This window comes from Molossus molossus, unplaced genomic scaffold, assembly GCF_014108415.1.
Source record: "Molossus molossus isolate mMolMol1 unplaced genomic scaffold, mMolMol1.p scaffold_m16_p_3, whole genome shotgun sequence".
Lineage (NCBI taxonomy): Eukaryota > Metazoa > Chordata > Mammalia > Chiroptera > Molossidae > Molossus > Molossus molossus.
The window spans coordinates 47,084,890-47,104,989 of NW_023425366.1; the positions used below are offsets into that span (position 1 = coordinate 47,084,890).

At 39.2% G+C, this 20,100-nt stretch overlaps 1 protein-coding gene and 1 non-coding gene across 3 annotated transcripts in view; one reads left to right on the forward strand and one right to left on the reverse strand.

Annotated features, from left to right (window-relative positions):
* The window catches only part of RAD17 (RAD17 checkpoint clamp loader component), a 43,144-nt gene extending 23,342 nt beyond the window's left edge, over positions 1-19,802 (forward strand). For both annotated transcript variants that reach the window (XM_036279326.1, XM_036279327.1), the window contains 6 exons: positions 2,802-2,887; positions 3,011-3,157; positions 5,025-5,174; positions 7,463-7,583; positions 16,997-17,054; positions 19,036-19,802. In XM_036279326.1, coding sequence (XP_036135219.1) covers positions 2,802-2,887; positions 3,011-3,157; positions 5,025-5,174; positions 7,463-7,583; positions 16,997-17,054; positions 19,036-19,300 — 827 coding nt within the window. In that variant the 3' untranslated portion in view covers positions 19,301-19,802. The remainder of the gene's footprint in view (positions 1-2,801; positions 2,888-3,010; positions 3,158-5,024; positions 5,175-7,462; positions 7,584-16,996; positions 17,055-19,035) is intronic.
* On the reverse strand, positions 1,903-1,963 carry LOC118643008. Its single transcript, XR_004961904.1, has one exon. It is a non-coding gene; the product is annotated as a U7 small nuclear RNA (small nuclear RNA).
* Positions 19,803-20,100: the final 298 nt, after the last annotated feature.

Consider the following 20,100-nt stretch of genomic DNA (forward strand, 5'->3'; position numbering starts at 1 on the left):
AAATTATAGTTTGCCAAAGGAAATGCATCAGTCCATCTAGACATTTAGTGGCAAGTATTGGTTGCCCCAGCCCTCTTACCACTGAGCTCTAGCCACTAGGGCCCTAAGCAGATTGTTAGGTGGCTTCAGGTTTCTTTGTGTGTGTTTTTTTTAATATATTTCTATTGATTTTTTTTTTTTTTTAGAGAGGAAGGGAGAGAGAGATAGAAACATTGATATGAGGGAAAATCAGCAATCGGGTGCCTCCTGCACACCCCCTACGGGGGATCAAGCCTGCAACCCAGGCATGTGTCCTGACTGGGAATCAAACCAGGACCTCTCAGTCCATGGGATGACGCTCAATCCACTGAGCCACACTGGGCAGGCTTCAGGTTTCTTTGGATTCTCTAATTTCTCTGGTCCTTTCACTAGCTGTTCTGTCCCCAGCTGGAGATGTTCTTCCTTTCTCCTCTTCTGTCTTTAATGACTGCTTCCCCTCAGTCTCTATACCCCCATCACCAATGTCTAAGCTCCCAAATTGTGTCACCTTTCAGTAAAATCCCAAACTCCTGTTCTTTATTTGGAAAATACCAGTTTTCAGTCTTAGGATCCTGAAGGAAGAAAATTGAGATTTCATTTTTTTAAAATATGTTTTTTATGCCCTGGCCGGTTTGGCTCAGTGGTTGGAGCATCGGCCTGCGGTCCTGAGAGACCCGGGTTCGGTTCCCGCTAAGGGCGCGTACCTCAGTTGCAGTTTGTTCCTGGCCCTGGTTGGTCGTGCGGGTGGCAGCCACTCTATGTGTCCCTTCACGTCGATGTTTCTCTCTCTCTCTCTGTTCCTCTCTCTCCCTCCCGCTCTACCTGAACAAAAAATGGAAGAATGTCCTCGGGTGAGGATAAAAAAAATGTATATATATATATATATGTTTTTATTGATTTTAGAGAGGGGAAAGGAGAGAGAGAGAAACATCAGTGGGTTCCCTCCTGCACGCCCTCCACTGGGGATCAGAAACTTGGGCACCTGGCCTGACTGGGAATCAAACCAGCGACCTCTCAGTATACAGGTGGACCCCCAACCAACTGAGCCACACCAGCCAGGAGAGATTTCTTTCTTCTTTTTTATTGAGCTGTTGTGATTTTTTAAATAGAAAATAAAGCAATTTACACAGATTTTTTTAAGGAAAATTATTGCTGTGTTTAGAATAGTTTTATATGGTATAACAAAGAATAAATTATCATGCCCTGGCCAGTTTGGCTCAGCATTTAGAGCATTGGCTGGAGGACCAAAGGGTCTCGGGTTTTATTCCAGGTCAAAGGCACATACCTTGGTTGCAGGTCTGATCCCCGGCCCCAGTTGGGATCGTGTGGAAGGCAACAAATAGATAAGTCTCTCTCACATCGATGTTTCTGTCCCTCTCCCTTCCTCCCACTCTCTAAAAAATCAAAGGAAAAATATCCTCGGGTGAGGATTAACAACAAAAAAGTCTATGTGTACAGTATCCTCCATATTGTCTCAGTTTTTCAAATTCTTATCAAATAGCTGCATCAGTGAGTCATAGTGCTTATCACACCTGTTACTATCTGAGACTGTTTTCTGGTTGCCAAAAACCCAGTTGTTTCAAACCACTGTTTTGTTTTGTTTTATTTTTTTTATTTCACCCGAGGACATTTTTCCATTTTTTGTTTAGATAGAGTGGGAGGGAGAGAGAGGAACAGAGAGAGAGAGAAACATCGATGTGAAAGGGATACATCGAGTATCCCTGCTGCCACCTGCACGGCCAACTAGGGCCGTGGACAAACTGCAATCGAGGTACACGCCCTTAGTGGGAAAGGAACCCGGGTCTCTCTGGACCACAGGCCGACGCTCTAACCACTGAGCCAAACTGGCCAGGGCTTGTGTTGTTTAGTTTTGTTTTGTTTTTTAAGGGCCTTCCGATGAAAACCGGAAGACCTACTAGACAAATTCAAAAAGCTGTAAGCACTTGTTTTTAACTTCCTATAAAACTCAACGAATGCCTCTTATATCTGCTTTCTGTCTTTCTTGTCAAAACTTGAGATTCCTTTTTTTTTTCTTCTCTTTATTGGTTTTAGAGATAGGGGAAAGGAGAGGGAGAGAGAGACACATCAATGAGAGACAACATCGACTGGTCGCCTTCTGCATGCCCCCCACTGGGGATTGGGCCCACAACCTGGGCATGTGCTCTGACTGGGAATTGAACCAGCAACCTCTTGGTGCATGGGTCAGTGCTCAACCACTGAGCCACACTAGCTGGGCGAAAATTGGGATTTCTACATGGAAGCCTTTGTGCCACCTGAGAAAATGAAACTAGTATTAGGTGGAAATGAAGACACTGTCTCTGGCTCTCTGACCTCTGAAGCTTAGTGACTATTCATTCCACTGATTGTTTTCCTTCCACCTTTTTTATTCCTCCTCAGCATTCTTTCATAACCTTTCATTTAGGCAATAGATTTCCTGTTCTCTCCTGCAGAGAGCAGCATCTGCCTATATAGTAAATAAAGCAGAAAAGACCTCTATATTGAAATGAGAATCAAAAGAAGAAAGCAACTGGAAAGGTGAAATGTGGAGTGCTTTAAGAAGTAGAATATTTTAATTCTAGAAATGCTATAATCTAGGCATAAGAAGTCTAAATTTTTCTTAATAATGAGGCAACTCACATAAGCTTCCAGTTACTTTGTTTTTCATTTTTTAACAGCTCCCTAAGTATTTTTTGAATTATGTGCCTAACGTGTTGAAAAACTTTCAAATGAAAGGTACTATAAAATTATAAAGATGATATTTTTAATCCAGAAATTTTTTACAGGAGCATCTGTAACAGAATTAGACTCACCTCGATTGCCGTCTCATTTATCAGAGTATGAACGGGATACATTGCTTGTTCATCCTGAGGTAAAGTGTAAAATCTTTAATAACACTAAGTACTATTTATAAGACATATGTAATTTACATTGTGGGCATATACATTTGACCACTGCCATTTTACCAAAATTATGTATTTTTTTTATATTATAGGAAGTAGTAGAAATGTCGCACATGCCAGGAGAGTTATTTAATTTATATCTTCACCAAAACTACATAGATTTCTTCATGGAAGTAGATGATCTTGCGAGAGCCAGTGAATTTCTGAGTTTTGCAGATGTCATCAGTGGTGACTGGAATGTAAGACCATTTGGATGAAATATTTTTGTTCCTGATTATTTCCTCAGAATTGAGAAAGAAAATTTACTTTTATTCTTAGTTATTTGACAGTTTTATGTAACTTCTTAATAGCTATGAGAAAGTTAATTCATACAATTCAGTGTTTGTAATGAATTCAGCAGTTAGCTTGATTTTTCCAGTGATAAAATAACACTAATTTTTTCTAAAGTTGTTTTCTGATTATAAAATTAATATATACTCAGAAATTTTGACAATTGAAAAAATGGACTGAAGGAAAATAACTGCTTCTTTCTATACTTTCTGCTAGTTAAAAAAAAATTTTTTATTACAAATTTGAAATCATTATAAAATTTGTATTTTTTTCTTAACATTTAAGCCCTGGCCAGTTTGGCTCAGCGGTTAGAGCGTCGGCCTGCGGTCCGGAGAGACCTGGGTTCGGTTTCCGCTAAGGGCACGTACTTCGGTTGCAGTTTGTCCCCGGCCCTGGTTGGTCGTGCGGGTGGCAGCCACTCGATGTGTCCCTTCACGTCGATGTTTCTCACTCTCTCCCTCTTCCTTTCTCTCCCTCCCACTCTATCTGTACAAAAAATGGAAAAATATCCTCGGGTGAGGATAAAAACAAAACAAAACAAAAAAAAACATTTAACACTGCTCTGATCAGTATAGTAGTCACTAGCCACATGTAACTGATTAAATTAAATTAAAATTCAGTTCCTTAGGCTGAGATGACCACCAACATCCAGGCCAGTTACCTCTACTGGTGACACCCTACCCAGCTGGCCCTCAGCCCCAGCCGCCAGTAATGAAGCTCTGACCTAAAAAAAAATTTTTTTCAGTTCCTTAGTCACACTAGCCACATTTCCAGCATTTGTTAGTTACATGTGCCTAGTAGCTACTATATTGAACAGCCCATATACAAAACATTTCTATCATAGAAAGTTTTGTTGGTTAACACTGTTTTAATATGTTGTTATTTCTCTGTGTTATAAATGTTGAAATAACATTAATAATTAAAACTAGGAAAGACACAATAAAAACATTTTGATACAGTGTATCAATCTAGAGTTTCATTATTCAGCAGTTGTATTTTTTATACTGCTTTTTTATTTTGAAACTTTCCAACCTGTAGATAAGTTGAAAGAATAGTACAATAAATATCTGTATACCTTTAACTTTTGTTCACCAGTTTTTCACATTTTGCCACATTGTTTTGGCTAAATAATTGGAAAGTAATTGCAAATATCATCACACTTAAGCATACGTAATAACATTACACTATTACAAGTAAAGCAACATCATACCCAAGAAAATTAATATTAATACACTGTCCTTATTTTGATTTTCTCAGTTGTCTCAAAATATTTAAAGTTGTTTTCCCACTCTCATCCAAGATCCAATCAGAGTTTACACATAACTTTTTTTTTGTTTTTTAATCCTCACCGGAGGACATTTTTCGATATTTTGTTCAGATAGACTGGGAGGGAGGGAGAGAGAGAGAAACATCGATGTGAAAGGGACACATTGAATGGTCGCCACCCATACGACCCAACCAGGGCCGGGGACAAACTGCAACCGAGGTACATGCCCTTAGCGGGAACCAAACCCTGGTCTCTCTGTACCACAGGCCAACGCTCTAACCGCTGAGCCAAACCAGCCCGGGCTACACATAACATTTGATAGTTATTTCTTAGTTAGATTTGCATTAAATAATCTTGTAGCATATTATTTTTAGGGCTGCATTGATGTTGAGAAAACTGAGCATATAGTGACTGAATATGGATAGTGTTCTGTTGGTGTCAGTAATACCAATAGTACTATTTTCTAAATCTCTTATTTTTTTTATTTTACATCTTGTCTTCTTTTTTAGACACGCTATTTGCTCAGGGAATATAGTACATCTATAGCTACAAGAGGTGTGATGCATTCCAACAAAGCCCGAGGATTTGCTCATTGCCAAGGAGGAGGATCCAGTTTTCGACCTCTGCACAAACCCCAGTGGTTTTTAATAAATAAAAAGGTAAAAAAAAAGATTTGTACATTTTCCAGAGGTGAGCTTTATGGCATGTGAATTACATGTCACTAAAGCTGGGTTTTTTGTTTGTTTGTTTATTTATTTATATCCTCACCAGAGGACATTTTTCCATTTTTTGTTCAGATAGAGTGTGAGGGAGAGAGAGAGGGAGAGAAACATCGACGTGAAAGGGACACTTCGAGTGGCTGCCTCCCGCATGACTCAACCAGGGCCGGGGACAAACTGCAACCGAGATACATGACCCTAGTGGGAACCGAACCTGGGTCTCTCTGGACCGCAGGCTGATGACGCTCTAACCGCTGAGCCAAACTGGCCAGGGCTGTTTTTTTTTTAAATTAAAAAGAAAATGATAATTTCATTCTTAGTAAGAAATACTTGTTAAGGCTCACACTTTTCTTTAAATTATGACAACATAAAAGGACAATCTTCTTAAGTGCTTAGTCATTTTTTAGGGGGGGAAAAACACTCAAAATTTGAAAGCCCATACCTATTTTGTTAGTTGACTATTATTACAATCAAGTATAGTTATAATTATATTTGTGTTAACTACAAATAAATCATGGCTTTACCTTTGACCATCTGGACAAATTATTTCATATAACAACTAATAAGTGTGTGTACTTGGTTTCCCCAGCTATAAATGAAGGGGATTTAATTAAAGGTCAAAAAACAGGTGGCCCACAAGTTGAATAAAGCACAGATAGGTTTTTTTTAATGAATTGCCCATCTTTAAAAATTAGTATAGTCTGGCCGATGTGGCTCAGTGGATCGAGTGTCATCCCATGGACTGAGAGGTCCCTGTTTGATTCCCAGCCAGGACACATGCTCGGGTTTCGGGTTCAATCTTTAGTAAGGGGCGTGCAGGAGGCAGCCAATCGATGTTTCTCACATCAATGTTTCTATCTCTCCTTTTCTGTCTCTAAAAATTTAATAAAAACATATTTAAAAAGATAAATAAAAATTAGTATAATAATTAAAATTCAGACATGGATTTCTGGCTTCAGAATTTCTGGAATCTCCTTGGGGGGGAAAAAAAGGAAAGTAAGGCAACACTGGCCCATATTTTTATATGGCAGCAACCTGCTGAAACCAAGTAGAATTAGCCCCTTAAAGATGGGAGTGGTAGGTACCACTGTCCCTAGCTGTTCCGCTGCATTGGTTTATATTACCTGCCTGGCTCTTGTAGCATCTGAATCTGTGGCCCCCTGGACTAGGTCATCCCTAAGATGTCCTCTAAGTCTAAAATCGTATGGGTAAATATGAGCCTATAATTTATAGCCTAAAAAATTTAAACATTTCTTTGAAGAATTTTATGACTGTTAAGTGATTTATCATCCCTTATTGACTTACTCTTATAGCATGTATATTAATTTTGCATTATACTTACATGTGAATTATCTCTCCAAGACTGTAAGCTCCTTGAAAGCAAGATTGTGCTTCTCTCCTTATCAGCCTAACATTGCACCTGTGTTAACTGAAGAAAATAAGTTCTGCCCTGGCCAGATGGCTCAATTGATTGGAGCATCATCCCATACACCAAAAAACTGCGGGTTTGATTCCCAGTCAGGGCACATGCCGGACAGGCAATCAATCGATGTTTCTTTTTGTCTTCACTTTCCTCTCTTTCTAAAATCAATAAAAAAACATATCCTTAGGTGAGGATTTAAAAAAAGAAGAAGAAAATAAGTTCTTTCATTGAGAAACAGTGTCCCCGCATAATTTGTGATGTGTGCATTCTCATAAACAATTCTTTGGATTTTTAAGAGTTTTTTCGGTCTACCTTAAGTCTTTTTTTTTTTAATCCTCACCTGAGGTTATTTTTCGATTTTTGTTCAGATAGAGTGGGAAGGAAAGAGAGGGAGAGAGAAAAACATCAATATGAGAGGGACACATCAACTGATTGCCTCCCACAGGACCCCGACCAAGGCCAGCGAGGAACCACAACCAAGGTATGTGCCCTTGACCGGAATCGAACCTGCAACTCCTTGGTCCGCGGGTCGATGCTCTAACTGCTGAGCCAAACTGGCCAGGGCTGTCTTTTTAAAATAATTCTTATTGCTGTTATGTCAAATGTGAAATAGTTGTGTAGGTAAAATACTTTATCAGATAATGGTAGGATAGTTACAAAGGACTAATTAGATAAACTCTTAAACGTATATTTATAGTATATAAGCCTACATATGTGTGGTATAATAAACTTAGCGCATCTAGGAATATTGTATCCATATTTTTTATTTTATTTTTCATTTCATCTTTTTTTTTCTTCTGTACAGTATCGGGAAAATTGCCAGGCAGCCAAAGCACTTTTTTCTGACTTCTGCCTTCCAGCTTTATGCCTCCAAACGCAGCTGTTGCCATACCTTGCTTTGCTAACCATTCCAATGAGAAATCAAGGTAATAACATGGGTTTTTATTTTACCCAAGTAGTAGTGTTTTATAACATTAATTTTTTGTAGGTCAACTCATTGCTATATACAAGTGAAACTGACTTCCCCCCCTTTATTTATTTATTTTTAATATGAACTTTTTTATTAATAAATTTATTTTTGTTACAGATGTTTCTCCCCCCCCCCCATTGACACACTCCTCTCGATCCTGCCTATCCCCACAGCATTGTTGTCTATCCCCTTTATTTTTTTTATCCAGAATTAATGTATGCTTTTTGATTAAAAAAAGGAAGAAATCAAATAATACAGAAGTTTATAAAGTAAAAATTGCAAGTTCCCGATAACTATGGGTAATTTCTTTTAATAGATTGGTGTAAATTCTTCCAGACTTTTTTCTGTACATATACAAATATTAAATACAAGCTTTAATTTGCTATGTTACTTAACCATGGGTAGCGTTCCATATTTTATAAATTAGTGCTAAAGCAGCTCTGAAGGCTGGGAAGTCCAAAATCAAGTTAGTAGCAGATTCATTGTCTGCTGAGGGCTTGCTTTCTAGTTTGCAGATGTTAATCTTTTTGTATTCTCCATGGTGGAGAGCTGAGCAACAGAGAACTCTCTCAGAGTCCTTTCATAAGGACACTAATCCTGTTTAGGAGGGCTCCACCCTCATGACTTAGTTACCTCTCAAGATTCCACTTCCTAGAACCATCACATTGGGGGTTAGGATTTCAATACATGAATTTGAGGTGACACAAACATTCAGTTGATAAAGCAGCAATGTTATAAAGTATATTCAAGTCTAACTCATATTTTTTCAAAATTTATAATTTTATATAACCTTATTGATATTTTGTTTGATTTTATTATTACAAACAATGTCTACTAATATGTTTACATTGTCCTTCCAAGTTTTAAACTTATAAATAGTGCTAAAAAATTAGCATTTCTATGTTAAGGCACACTCACACAAAAAATGAGGTTTGCCTTTTTATGAACTCTACCAATTTTTTCATCATTTTGGTTTCTCTTTTTTACTGTATATTTTAAAGGCCGCATTTCATTAATAGTACTAGGTCACATGTCTGTAGGATTGATCTTCAAGGTAGAACATAGAATTTGTGTAATATTTAAAATAGTAATAATCTACCACATAACTCAGAAATTTTAAATATGGGGTTTGCACCCTGGCCAATGTGGCTCAGTTGGTTGGAGCATCGTGGGTTTGATCCCAGGTTGGGGCACATGTGGGAGGCAACTGACCAGTGTCCCCCCCCTTCCCCTTCCTCTCTAAAATCTATTAATATAATAATAAAGACAGGGTTTGCCTTATGACTGATCAAAGGAGAGAATTATAGAGTAAATGTCTGCCTTCATTCAATAAGAGTCTCATCTTGTGGCTTTTAAGAGTATTGATACTTAAAGATTTAAAATAATTCTAAGTTCATAGGCAGAAGGGGATGACTTTTGAACAATGGACATGATTAATATGGGTCTGAATCCAGAGACTTCTATCCTTGCCTATTATTTTGAAGATTATACTAGTTTTTTAAACTTAATTTTGATATAATTTCAAACTTAGAGGAAAGTTGCAATAATAGTATGAAATAATTTTTTTATATCTTTCACCAGTTTCCTCAGTGTTCGATTTTTGCCATATTTACCTTTTATTTTCTTTCTCTGTATACCTACGTGCCCACACATACAAGTATTTTTTTTCTGAACCATGTTTAAGTAAGTTACAGACGTATGCCCATTATCTTTAAACACTTCAGCATATACTTCCTGAAAACAAGGACACTCCTACATAACCACAGTGTACACATCAAAACCAGGAAATTAACTCTTATATACCACTACAATCTAATTCATACACTCCTTTCAAATTTTCCTGCTGTCCTAAATAATGTCCTTTGTAAAATAACAACAAAAATGTGTTCTCTTGTCCAGAATCCAGCACAAGATCACATGATGTATTTAGTTACCATGTCTCTTTAGTCTCCTTTGATCTGAAACAGTACCTAAGTCTTTTTTTGTAGGTGATATTTTTGAAGCATATAGGACAGTTACAACGTAGAGACTGTTCCTCAGTTTAGGTTTGTCTGATGATTCCTTGTAAGTGGATTCCAGATAGGTGTTTTTGGCAGGAACACGACAGGAGTGATGCTCTGTTCTTCTCAGTGCATCATATCAAGTATCTCATGATCTCACTTAGTTGTGGAATATAACGAACAAAATAAACTGATGAACAAAATAGACCCAGAGACCCAGAGACATAGAAGTAGGGTTCAGATGGACAGACCTCAGAGGAGGAGTCAGGGGTGTGGGAAGATATAAACCAAAGAACTTACGCATATAAGCATAACCAATGGACATAGACAACATTGTTGTGGGGGGTGGAGATGAGAGGAGAATGTCAATGGGGGAGAAAGGAGAAACATCTGTAACAAAAATTAATTTAAAAAAAGAGAGAATGTGATGTCTATGCTGTTAGTGGTGTAGTTAACTTTTATTTGGTAAGATGATATCTCTCAGGTTTTCTAATGTAAAGTTATTAAATTTTATGGGGAGACTATGTAATATCCTAACTCTCATTAAAATTTCACTTACTAGTTATAACATCCATTGATGATTATTTCCTAAATCTGTGATGGTTGACACATGGTGATTTTCTAATGGCATTATTCCTTCTACATTTGTGTTGGTGAATTGTACTGTAAGGTATTGCTTTGCCTTCTCCCCATTTGTTTGTTTATTTATATTCATATGGACTCTGGGTTATTTTCTAAGTTATAGTTTCTTGCTCTCATTATTTATTTTGGTCTCAAATTGTCCAGACTTGGCTAGTGCAAGCTGCTTTAAGGTAACTGCCGTTTGATGTGTATTCATTCCTCTTTGAATACTTTCTTTCTGATGCAAAATGTTCCTATATCACTTTATACTTCCACTGCCCCAGTCCTGGAAGGAGGAATTTCATGGAACCCTGGTTCCTTTTAGTGGAAATGGTATTTAGAAATCAGGATCTGTCACTGGGTATGTTCATTGCTTCTGCAGTGTCATTGTTTCTATGCTTTTCCAGTGGAAAAAAGCTAGGAAGTGTGTGTGTGTGTGTGTGTGTGTGTGTGTGTAAGTAACGAGTTCACATCGATACTTTCAATTTCAGTCTAACACCACAGAGTTTAACCTTCCCCATCTTAGTATCTGTATCGCCCTTACTGAACAATGAAAAACATATCTCCTATTTTACTAAATATATTTACTCACTTAGTTCTGTAGGTAGCATTTCCTGACAGTGCAGGCTGTTAATTTAGTTCCAGCCCTATTGCCACCAACTCACAGTGGCACAACTAGCCATGTTCCATGTCCCCACTCCCAGCTGTGGGATCAAGAATCAGTGTGATTAGCAAGAACCCCCTTGGACCAGGAGCATCAGCATCACCTGGAAGCTTGAGAGAAATGTAGAATTTCAGGCCTCACCCAGTATCTACTGAATAAATGTGCATTTTAACAAGATTCTCCAGGTGATTTGTTCACAGAAGATGTTTGAGGAGTTTGGGAAATACTAGTTTAGGTTACTTACATTAGGATCAGATGAGGAATCGTTCAGTCACTGTTAAAAGAATTCAGACTCCAGGATCACAACTCGAAGTTTTCCATATTAAAAAGCTGTTTTTTAAATTGTAATTGTATTGTTTAGTGGATTTTAAAAAAGGTAAGTATCCAAGAGCCCTTGGAGTATTGGATTCGCAAACTTTATTAAGTTTAAAAAATTTAGTCAAAGTAGGATGTTTGGCTTTTCTTTGTATTACCACATTTTATCCCATTTATTTCTTTTTATGTACTGCGTCATTATAGACATTATTTCATTAATATTTTTTCTGCTCCTTTCTTTCTTCTCTTTTCTAGTTCTCCATTAGTGTTTGTTGGAATGCTTAAAGGTATCCCACAATCCTCTGATAGCTTTGTTCATTTTTCTTCAATCAGTTTTCTTTCTTCAGTTGCACAATCTATCAGTCTGTGTTCAAATAACTGATTCTTTCATCTGCCAGTTCATATCTACTATTGAGCCCCTCAAGTGAACTTTAAATTTTGCTTACTGGACTTTTCAACTCCAGAATTTCCATTTGGTTCTTTCTATAATTTCTGTGCCTATATTGATAGTCTCTATTTGATGACACGTTGTCATTACAGCTCCCTTTGCTTCTTTATTATTTTTTTTAATCCCCACCTGAGGATATTTTTTTCCTATTTATCATCATATAGAGTGGAAGGGAGGGGGAGAGAGAGAAACATCAACATGAGAGACACATTGACTGGTTGCCTCCCGCACGACCTGACCAGGGACAAACCGCATCTGAGGTATGTGCCCTTGACCAGAATTAAACCCACAACTCATTGGTCCATGGGCCGATGCTCTGACCGCTGAGCCAAACCAGCCAGGGTTCCCTTTGCTTCTTTAAAAACAAATTTTTTTTATTGAATTTATTGGGGTGGCAATGGTTAAATTATTTAGGTTTCAGTTGTACAGTTCTATAATACATCATCTGTATATTGTATTGTGTGTTCACCACCCCAAGTTCAGTCTCCTTTCATCACAATTTATCCGCCCCCCCCCCTTTACCCTCTTCTGCCTCCTTCCTCCCTTTGCTTCTTTAAGCATGGTTTCCTTTTGTTCTTTGAACATCTTTGTAATGGCTCCTTTAAAGTCTTTTACTCTAAATTTAATTCTGGGCCCTCTGTTTCTTTTATTTTTCAATTTAACATATCTTTATTATTATTTATTTTATTTTTTTATCCTCAACCGAGGACACCTTTCCATTTTTTGTTCAGATAGAGTGGAAGGGAGAGAGAGGAAGAGAGAGAGAGAGAGACATCAATGTGAAAGGGACACATCGAGTGGCTGCCACCTGCACGACCAACCAGGGCCGGGGACAGACTGCAACCGAGGTACATGCCCGAACCCAGGTCTCTCTGGACCACAGGCCGATGCTCTAACCGCTGAGCCAAACTGGCCAGGGCAACTTATCTTTATTATTGAATGTATTACAGATGCCCCCCTTTTTTTCCCCATTGAGCCCCTCCTCCTCAATCCTGCCCCACTCCTGTGTTCCCCACACTATTGTCAGTGTTGTTGGTTACGCATATATGTATAGAAGCTCTTTGGTTTATTTCATCTCGCCCTCCCTCCCTGCTTCCCGTTAAGGTTCATTAGTCTGACAACTAATTTGTACTTCTTAATTTTTTTACCTTTTCACCCATCCCCCTAGCCCCCTCCCATCTGTCAAGCAACACAAAGTTCTCTGTATCTATGACTCTATTTCTGTATTTTGTTTGTAGATTCAATTGTTGATACATATGTATTAGTTGCCATGTTATTGTTTATATTTTTGTTCTTCCCTTCAAGAAGACTCTTCAACATTTCATATAATCCTGCTTTGGTGGTGATGAACTCCTTTAGTGTCTTCTTGTCTGGGAAATTCTTGATATGTTCATCGATTCTAAATGATAGCTTCGCAGGATACAGTAATCTTTGTTGTAGGTCATTGCTTTTCATCACCTTGAATATCTCTTGCCACCCCTTTCTGGCCTGCAAAGTTTCTTTTGAGAAATCACCTGACAGTCTTATGGGAGCCCCTTTGTAGGTAATGAACTGTTTTTCTCTTGCTGCTTTCAAGATTCTCTCTTTGTCTTTAACCTTTGGCATTTTGATGATGATGTGTCTTGGTGTGGACCTCTGTGGGTTCATCTTGTTTGGGACTCTCTGTGCTTCCTGGGCTTGTATGTCTGTTTCCTTTACCAAGTTAGGGAAGTTTTCTGTCATTATTGTTTCAAATAGGTTTTCAGTTTCTTGCTCACTTTCTTCTTCTGGCACCCCTGTGATGCGAATGTTGGCACTCTTGAAGTTGTCCCAGAGGCTCCTTACAGTGTCCTCATTTTTTTGGATTTTTTTCTTTTTTTCTTTTTGCTGTTCTGATTGGGTGTTTTTTGCTTCCTTATATTCCAAATCAATGTTTTGCTTCTTGGCTTTACCTACTCTACTATTGATTCCCTGTAAATTATTCTTTATTTCAGCTAGTGCATCTTCCATTTCTGATTGGTCCTTTATTATGCTCTTGAGGCCCTCACTAAGTTCATTGAGCATCCTTATAACCAGTGTTTTGAATTCTGCATCTGATTGATTGCTGATCTCAATTTTGTGTAGTTCTTTTCTTTCTTTGGGGCATGTTTCTTTGTCTCCTCATTTTGGCTACTTCCCTGTGATTGTTTCTATGTATTAGGTAGAGTTGCTATGTCTCCTAGGCTCTGTAGGGTGGCCCATTGTAGTAGGTGCCCTTTGGTGTCCAGTGGCACAGCCTCCCTGGTCTGCCAGCTGGGCTCTCGAGGTGCACCCCTAATGTGGACTGTACACCCTTCTGTTGTAATTGAGTCTTGATTGCTGTTAGCACATCAGTAGGAGGGATTTACTTAGGCTGCTCAGCTACAAGGACTTGCTGTGCCCACTGACCACTGGCCTCTGATTACCTTGGAGAATCAGCTGTGTAGCAGCCCACCACACAGAGCAAGACTTACTTCAGCAGGGTTCTGGTGCCCACTGAGTCCACCGACTGAGTGTGTCATGGGTGGAGGTGGTTGGATGTTGGTGTTTCGATGTGGTCTGAAGCTGTCCACTGGGTGTGCTGGCTCTGGGGGCAAGGTCAGCCACCGCCTGTATTCTACCCAGGGCCACCAGGCAGAAGCTACAAAGTGATCTGCTGATGGCTGCTTCTTGTTGGGCTTGGAGGTTTCCAGGAAAAGCCAGGTTGTGAACCAATGCTGGCCATTTCTATTGCCAGGCCTGGGGCCACTTAACAAGAGGTATGGGGCATGCTGAGACCAGATGCTGCTTGTTTGAGAGATTTTAGAAAACTCTGAAGCAGGATCCAAGACAGGCCAATCCTATGGTAAAGCCTTTGGAAACAGCTTGGGTGGGCCTGGAAGTTGGGTGGGGCAGGACCTCAGGGAATCATCAGGGCAGGGCAAACAGTGTGAGCCAGGTTGCTGGAGTCCCAGATATGGCGTTGGCCCTCTCAGTTTCTATTGCCTACCCTTTTCCTATGTATGGGTCACACTTTCTTGTTTCTTTGCATCTCTCATAATGTTTTGTTAAAAATTGGACATTTTAGGTAATACACTGTAGCAACTCTGGATACTGATTCCCCACTATCTTCTGGGGCTTGTTTTTTGTTGTTGTAGCTTATTTATTTGTTTAGTGACTAGGCTAAACTATTTTAATGAGGTCTCTTTTCCCCTGCAGTATGAAGCCTTTGTCACTCCTCAAAAAGCTCAGCCTCGGGCATGTCACAGTCACCTTGTGATGATAGTTTTAGCAGGGCTCTCTTTCATTTTATTTCTCCTTGCTTTATTTCTTAAACTGTCAGCCTTGTTTGGCATCAAACCAACCTATAATGCTCCACTACTTACTAGCTGATTGGTGTTTTATTTTCAACAGTGCCGGAGGCATACATTTTTGCACAGTCTGATTGAATTAAATTTGGGCAGGTGTAGACTTGGAGGCATGCCTCTGAGATTTGTTCTGACCCCAGGAAAGCTCTTCTTAGCTTTCTCTTTCTCTGGTTCTTTCAGATGAAGTCTCTGGCTTATATTTAGCTTGTTGCTCTTAATTAAGAGCCATTGATTTTAAGATGTTCCTTATGCTTTAGCTTCCCTACAGTCTGTTTTTATTATTATTATTTAACCCTCACCCAAGGATATTTTTCTGTTTATCTTCAGGTAGAGTGGGAGGGAAGGAGGGAGAGAGAAACATCGACTGGTTGCCCGCCCCTATGACCCCGACCAGCACCAGGGATGAATTGCAACTGAGCTATGTGCCCTTGACCAGAATCGAGCCCACGAATCATTGGTCCATGGGCCGATGCTCTAACCGCTGAGCCAAACCGGCCAGGGCCCTACACTCTGTTTTAAATAAAGTCAGGTCTTTTGGGGAGAGCTTCAGAGCTCTATCTTTTTATGGAATGCCACTTTGCCATGGGCAAAATTCCTGAGCCACTATTCTGGTGGGTGTTCAATTGGAGATAGCCTCTGATTATCTTGGCTTGGCCTCTCCCGGTGTGGACCCTCTGCCCTATGAATGAGCTGGGGCAAAGGCCATTGCAGTTTAAGGAGCAGGAAGTATTCTCTACCTGCTGTGCCACTGGAGTAGAGTTTCTATCCTGTGGGTAAGGGCTAGGTGGAGAAAGGGAGCCCCAAACTCTTGGCTGGCCACACTCACCAGGAGGGAGCCCTATATTCTTCGCTGCACCCAGCTAAAGTAAAGTCTCCCTGAAGCTGAGGAAAAGGGAAGGGAAGAAGTAGGTCATGACTCAAATGCTGCAGACTCCTGTTAGATTTTCTTGAATAAATGTTTCCTCATAACGTAAAATTTACCATCTTAAACCATTTTTTTTTTCTTCATTGATTTTTAGAGAGAGAGGAAGGGAGAGGGAGAGAGAGATAGAGACATCAATGAGAGAGAACATCAACTGGCCATCTCCTACACTCCCCCAACTGGGGATTTGGCCCACAACCTGGGCATGTACCCTGACCAGGAATCGAACCAGCAACCTCTTGGTGCATGGGTCGAAGCTCAACCACTGAGCCACACCAGCCGGGCATCTTAAACTGTTTTAAAGTATACAGTTCAGTAGTGTTAAGTATGTTCACCTTGTGCGGCCAGTCTCCAGAATTGGTCATCTTGCAAAATTGAAACTATACACATTAAACATTAACTTAACCTCCCACCCCTGCCAATACCACCTACCTTCTGTCTATGAATTTAACTAGTCTAGGTACCTCATACAAGTGGAATCATACAATATATGTGTTTTTGTGATCTATTTCATTTAGCATGTCATCAAGGTTTATTCATACAAAGTGTGTGTCAGAATTTTCTTTTTAAGGCTAAATAATAATATTGTATGTATATACCACATTTTGTTTATCCATTCATCTGGACACCTAAGTGGTTTCCACCTCTGGCTATTGTGAATAGTGCTGCTATGAACATGGGCATATAAAAGTAGTATATATTCTACTTTTAGTTCTTTTGAAATACACCCAGAAGTGGAATTGTGAGATCATACAGTAATTCATTTTAATTTTTTGAGATATTGCCTTATCATTTTCCACATCAGCTACACCATTTTATATTTCCAACAGCAATACAAAAGGATTCCAACTTCTCTACATTTTTGTCAAATACTTTTGTGTTCTGTTTTTATTTGTAATAGTCATCTTAAGGGGTATGAAATGTATCTTGTGGTTTTGATTTACATTTTCCTAATGGTTAATGACTTTGAGCATCGTTTTATGTGTTTATTGGCCATTTATGTATCTTCTTTGGAGAAATATCTGTTTAAAGCTTTTTTAAAATCTATGTTTCAGCTCAGATTTCTTTTATCCAAGATATTGGAAGGCTTCCTCTGAAGCGACACTTTGGAAGGTAAGCTGATGACTTTAATTTTCAAAGAGCTGTTACTGAATTGTCCACTGAATATGTTATCTTTTTTTTTTTTATTCTCATTTTTTACATTTATCTTCAGATAGAGCGGAAGGGAGAGAGGGAGGAAGAGAGAGAGAGAGAGAAACATCGATGTGAGAGAGAAACATTGACTGGTTGCCACCCACACAACCCCAACCCGGGGCCGGGGACAAACTGCAACCGAGGTACATGCCCTTAGCGGGAACCGAACCCGGGAGTCTGCTGTCCGTGGGCTAATGCTCTAATCGCCGAGCCAAACCGGTCAGAGCTGTTGTCTTTTTTTAAATATACAATCAATAAATGTTATCTGTAAAATCCAAGAAATACTTATTGAGCCCAGTGATTAAAGACTATATGATTGCATTATAGACCCATCATTTTACTACATAATAAAAGCATATTTTCACCAGCTTACAGTGGAATATCAGACTAAATAGAATCATGAAATCCCAAAGGCAGAGGAATCTTTAAAATCATCCAGTTGAACAAATTTTGCACATCTGGAAACCCCTTTTCATCTTTCCTGTCAAGAGATTTTTTTGCCTGCCCCAGCCAGCATGGCTCAGTGGTTGAGCGTCAACCCACGCACCAAGAGGTCATCAGTTCAATTCCCAGTCAGGGCATATGCCCAGATTGTGTGTCCAATCCCCAGTGGGGGGCATGCAGGAGGGGGCCAATCAGTGTTCTCTCTCATCGATGTTTCTATCTCTCTCTCCCTCTCCTTCTAAAAAATTGATAAAGAAAAAAAGAAAAGCACACGCTTCTTTTAAAAAAAAAAAAAAGATTTTTTTGCCTATGTTTGAAGCCTGCGATGACCAGGAACTACTATATAAGCGCAATCTTTTACTTTCTTATAGAAAATTTAGACAATTTTCAAGAAAATATCGATACTATAGAGAGATAAACCTTTACCTATACCATTCATTCTATTGAAAAATTATTTCTGAGCTAATATGTAATATCAGTGATTAACACAGTACCTGTATTTAATTTCTACTTAGCTTATTTGTAAGGTCAAATTATGCACTTGGGCATTTATTTATTTATTTTTAAATCCTTCTCCGAGGATATATTCTATTAATTTTAGAGAAAGAGAGAGAGAGAGAAACATCAATTGTTTGCCTCCTGTACACACTCCGACCAGGGATCAAACCCGAAACCTTTTGGTGTACAGAACGACCCTCCAACCAGCTGAGCCACCCGGCCAGGGCTCCACTCAGACATCTAAAAAGGATTAAAAATGGTTAATCACTGTTATTGGTTCAACTACTTGATCTGACTTGGGAGGCGGGATTTGTTAGTGCTACTTAATTCGATGACTAGTTTCATTTATTATGAGCACATTTAACATTATCTTTGATTCATATTGATAATATTAAATATTAATATTTAACTTAATATTTTAATAGCTGCATAGTTTCCTATTATTCAACCTGTACGTTATTTTTGTACACTTAGCTTACTTCCTACTTTTGTCACAGCGTTTTTGTTATTTTTTAATCCTCGCCCAAGGATATTTTTCTATTTATCTGAAGATAGAGTGGGAGGAAGATAGAGGGAGAAAGGGAGAGAGAGAGAAACATCCACGTGAGAGGGATACATCTACATCGGCTGGCTGCCTCCTGGGGAATGAACCGCAACTGAGGTACATGCCCTTGACTGTAATCAAACCCGCAAGTCATTGGTCCAAGGTCCGGCGCTCTAACTGTAGAGCCAACCGGCCAGGGCTGTATTGTAAGTTGTAATGATTTATTCATAATTTGTCATTTACCTTGTACCTTTGTTTATATTTTTAAATAAATGAAAGGGCCTGGCTAAATAGTGAATAGACGAAGGTAAATGACAGCTACAGGAGATGGCTTCATAATCTTCATACTTGTGTATAATTTAAAGGAATCTCCTCCTTTGGTTATTATTAATACCTGCATTATCAATTTTGCAGATTAAAAATGGAAGCCCTGACTGACAGGGAGCATGGAATGATAGACCCAGAAAGTGGAGATGAAGCCCGGCTTATTGGAGGACAGTCCGCAGAGGAAGCTCTGGATGGACCCACTGAAACTGCTGAACCTGAAACCTGGTCCCTTCCTTTGAGTCAGAATAGTGGGAATGAACTGCCTGCCAGCCAGCCTCAGCCCTTTTCAGCCCAGGGAGACATGGAAGAAGAAGAAATGATAATAGAAGACTATGAGAGCGATGGGACATAGAAACCAGCCCATCGATCTCATTGCTACTTGATAGATTCACACTAGTTTTATTCAGTAGTACTTGAACAGATTCACTTTTCAAGTGCATTACAGTGTAAATCTTCACTCTTGTAGTATTTCAGCACAAGAAACTGACTCTTCTATCTTCTTGAAGTAAATAGAAAAGCCTTAAAATAATTTCTTAATTTTTTCTCTAGTTATTTATTTAGTTTTGTGAGTGGTGTTGGGAGAAGAAGTCAATGTGTATGAAGTGTGTTTGAACATTATGCCAAATATCACAAAATGTGAAGGAATAATTCAGAATACAAGAAGTTTATGGAGTTGTAAATATGAATTATAAAACAGTTTGGTATGCAATTATGAGCGTAAATAACTGTGTGCCTTAGTCACAGTTTCTCTATGATCTCTAGCTTCTCAGATACCTATTTTATTGTACAGTGAAAATTTTTAGATACTTTTTGGAAACTATTACATAATTTATATAAAAATAAATGTTGAATTTCTTCTTGTTTCTCCTGTCTTAATATTTTCTAACAGGTAGTGACTGCCGTGTATTATTGGGCTTAGTATGAATCTCCTTTATCCAGAGTCAGACTTTTTTAAAAAACAGGGAAGGGGATGGCCGCCTTGCCATGAGAACTCTCGGAAGGGGTTAATCACACCCTGAACTACCTTTCCCAAGGTCTCGGTGCGGAGCCTGGGTCGGTGCGGAGCCTGGGTCGTTACCTTCGCTGCGAGCTGCGGGCGGGAGAGGTGGGAGGCGGGCAGCGGCCCCGACCAGCTCGGGCTCCCAGCGGGAG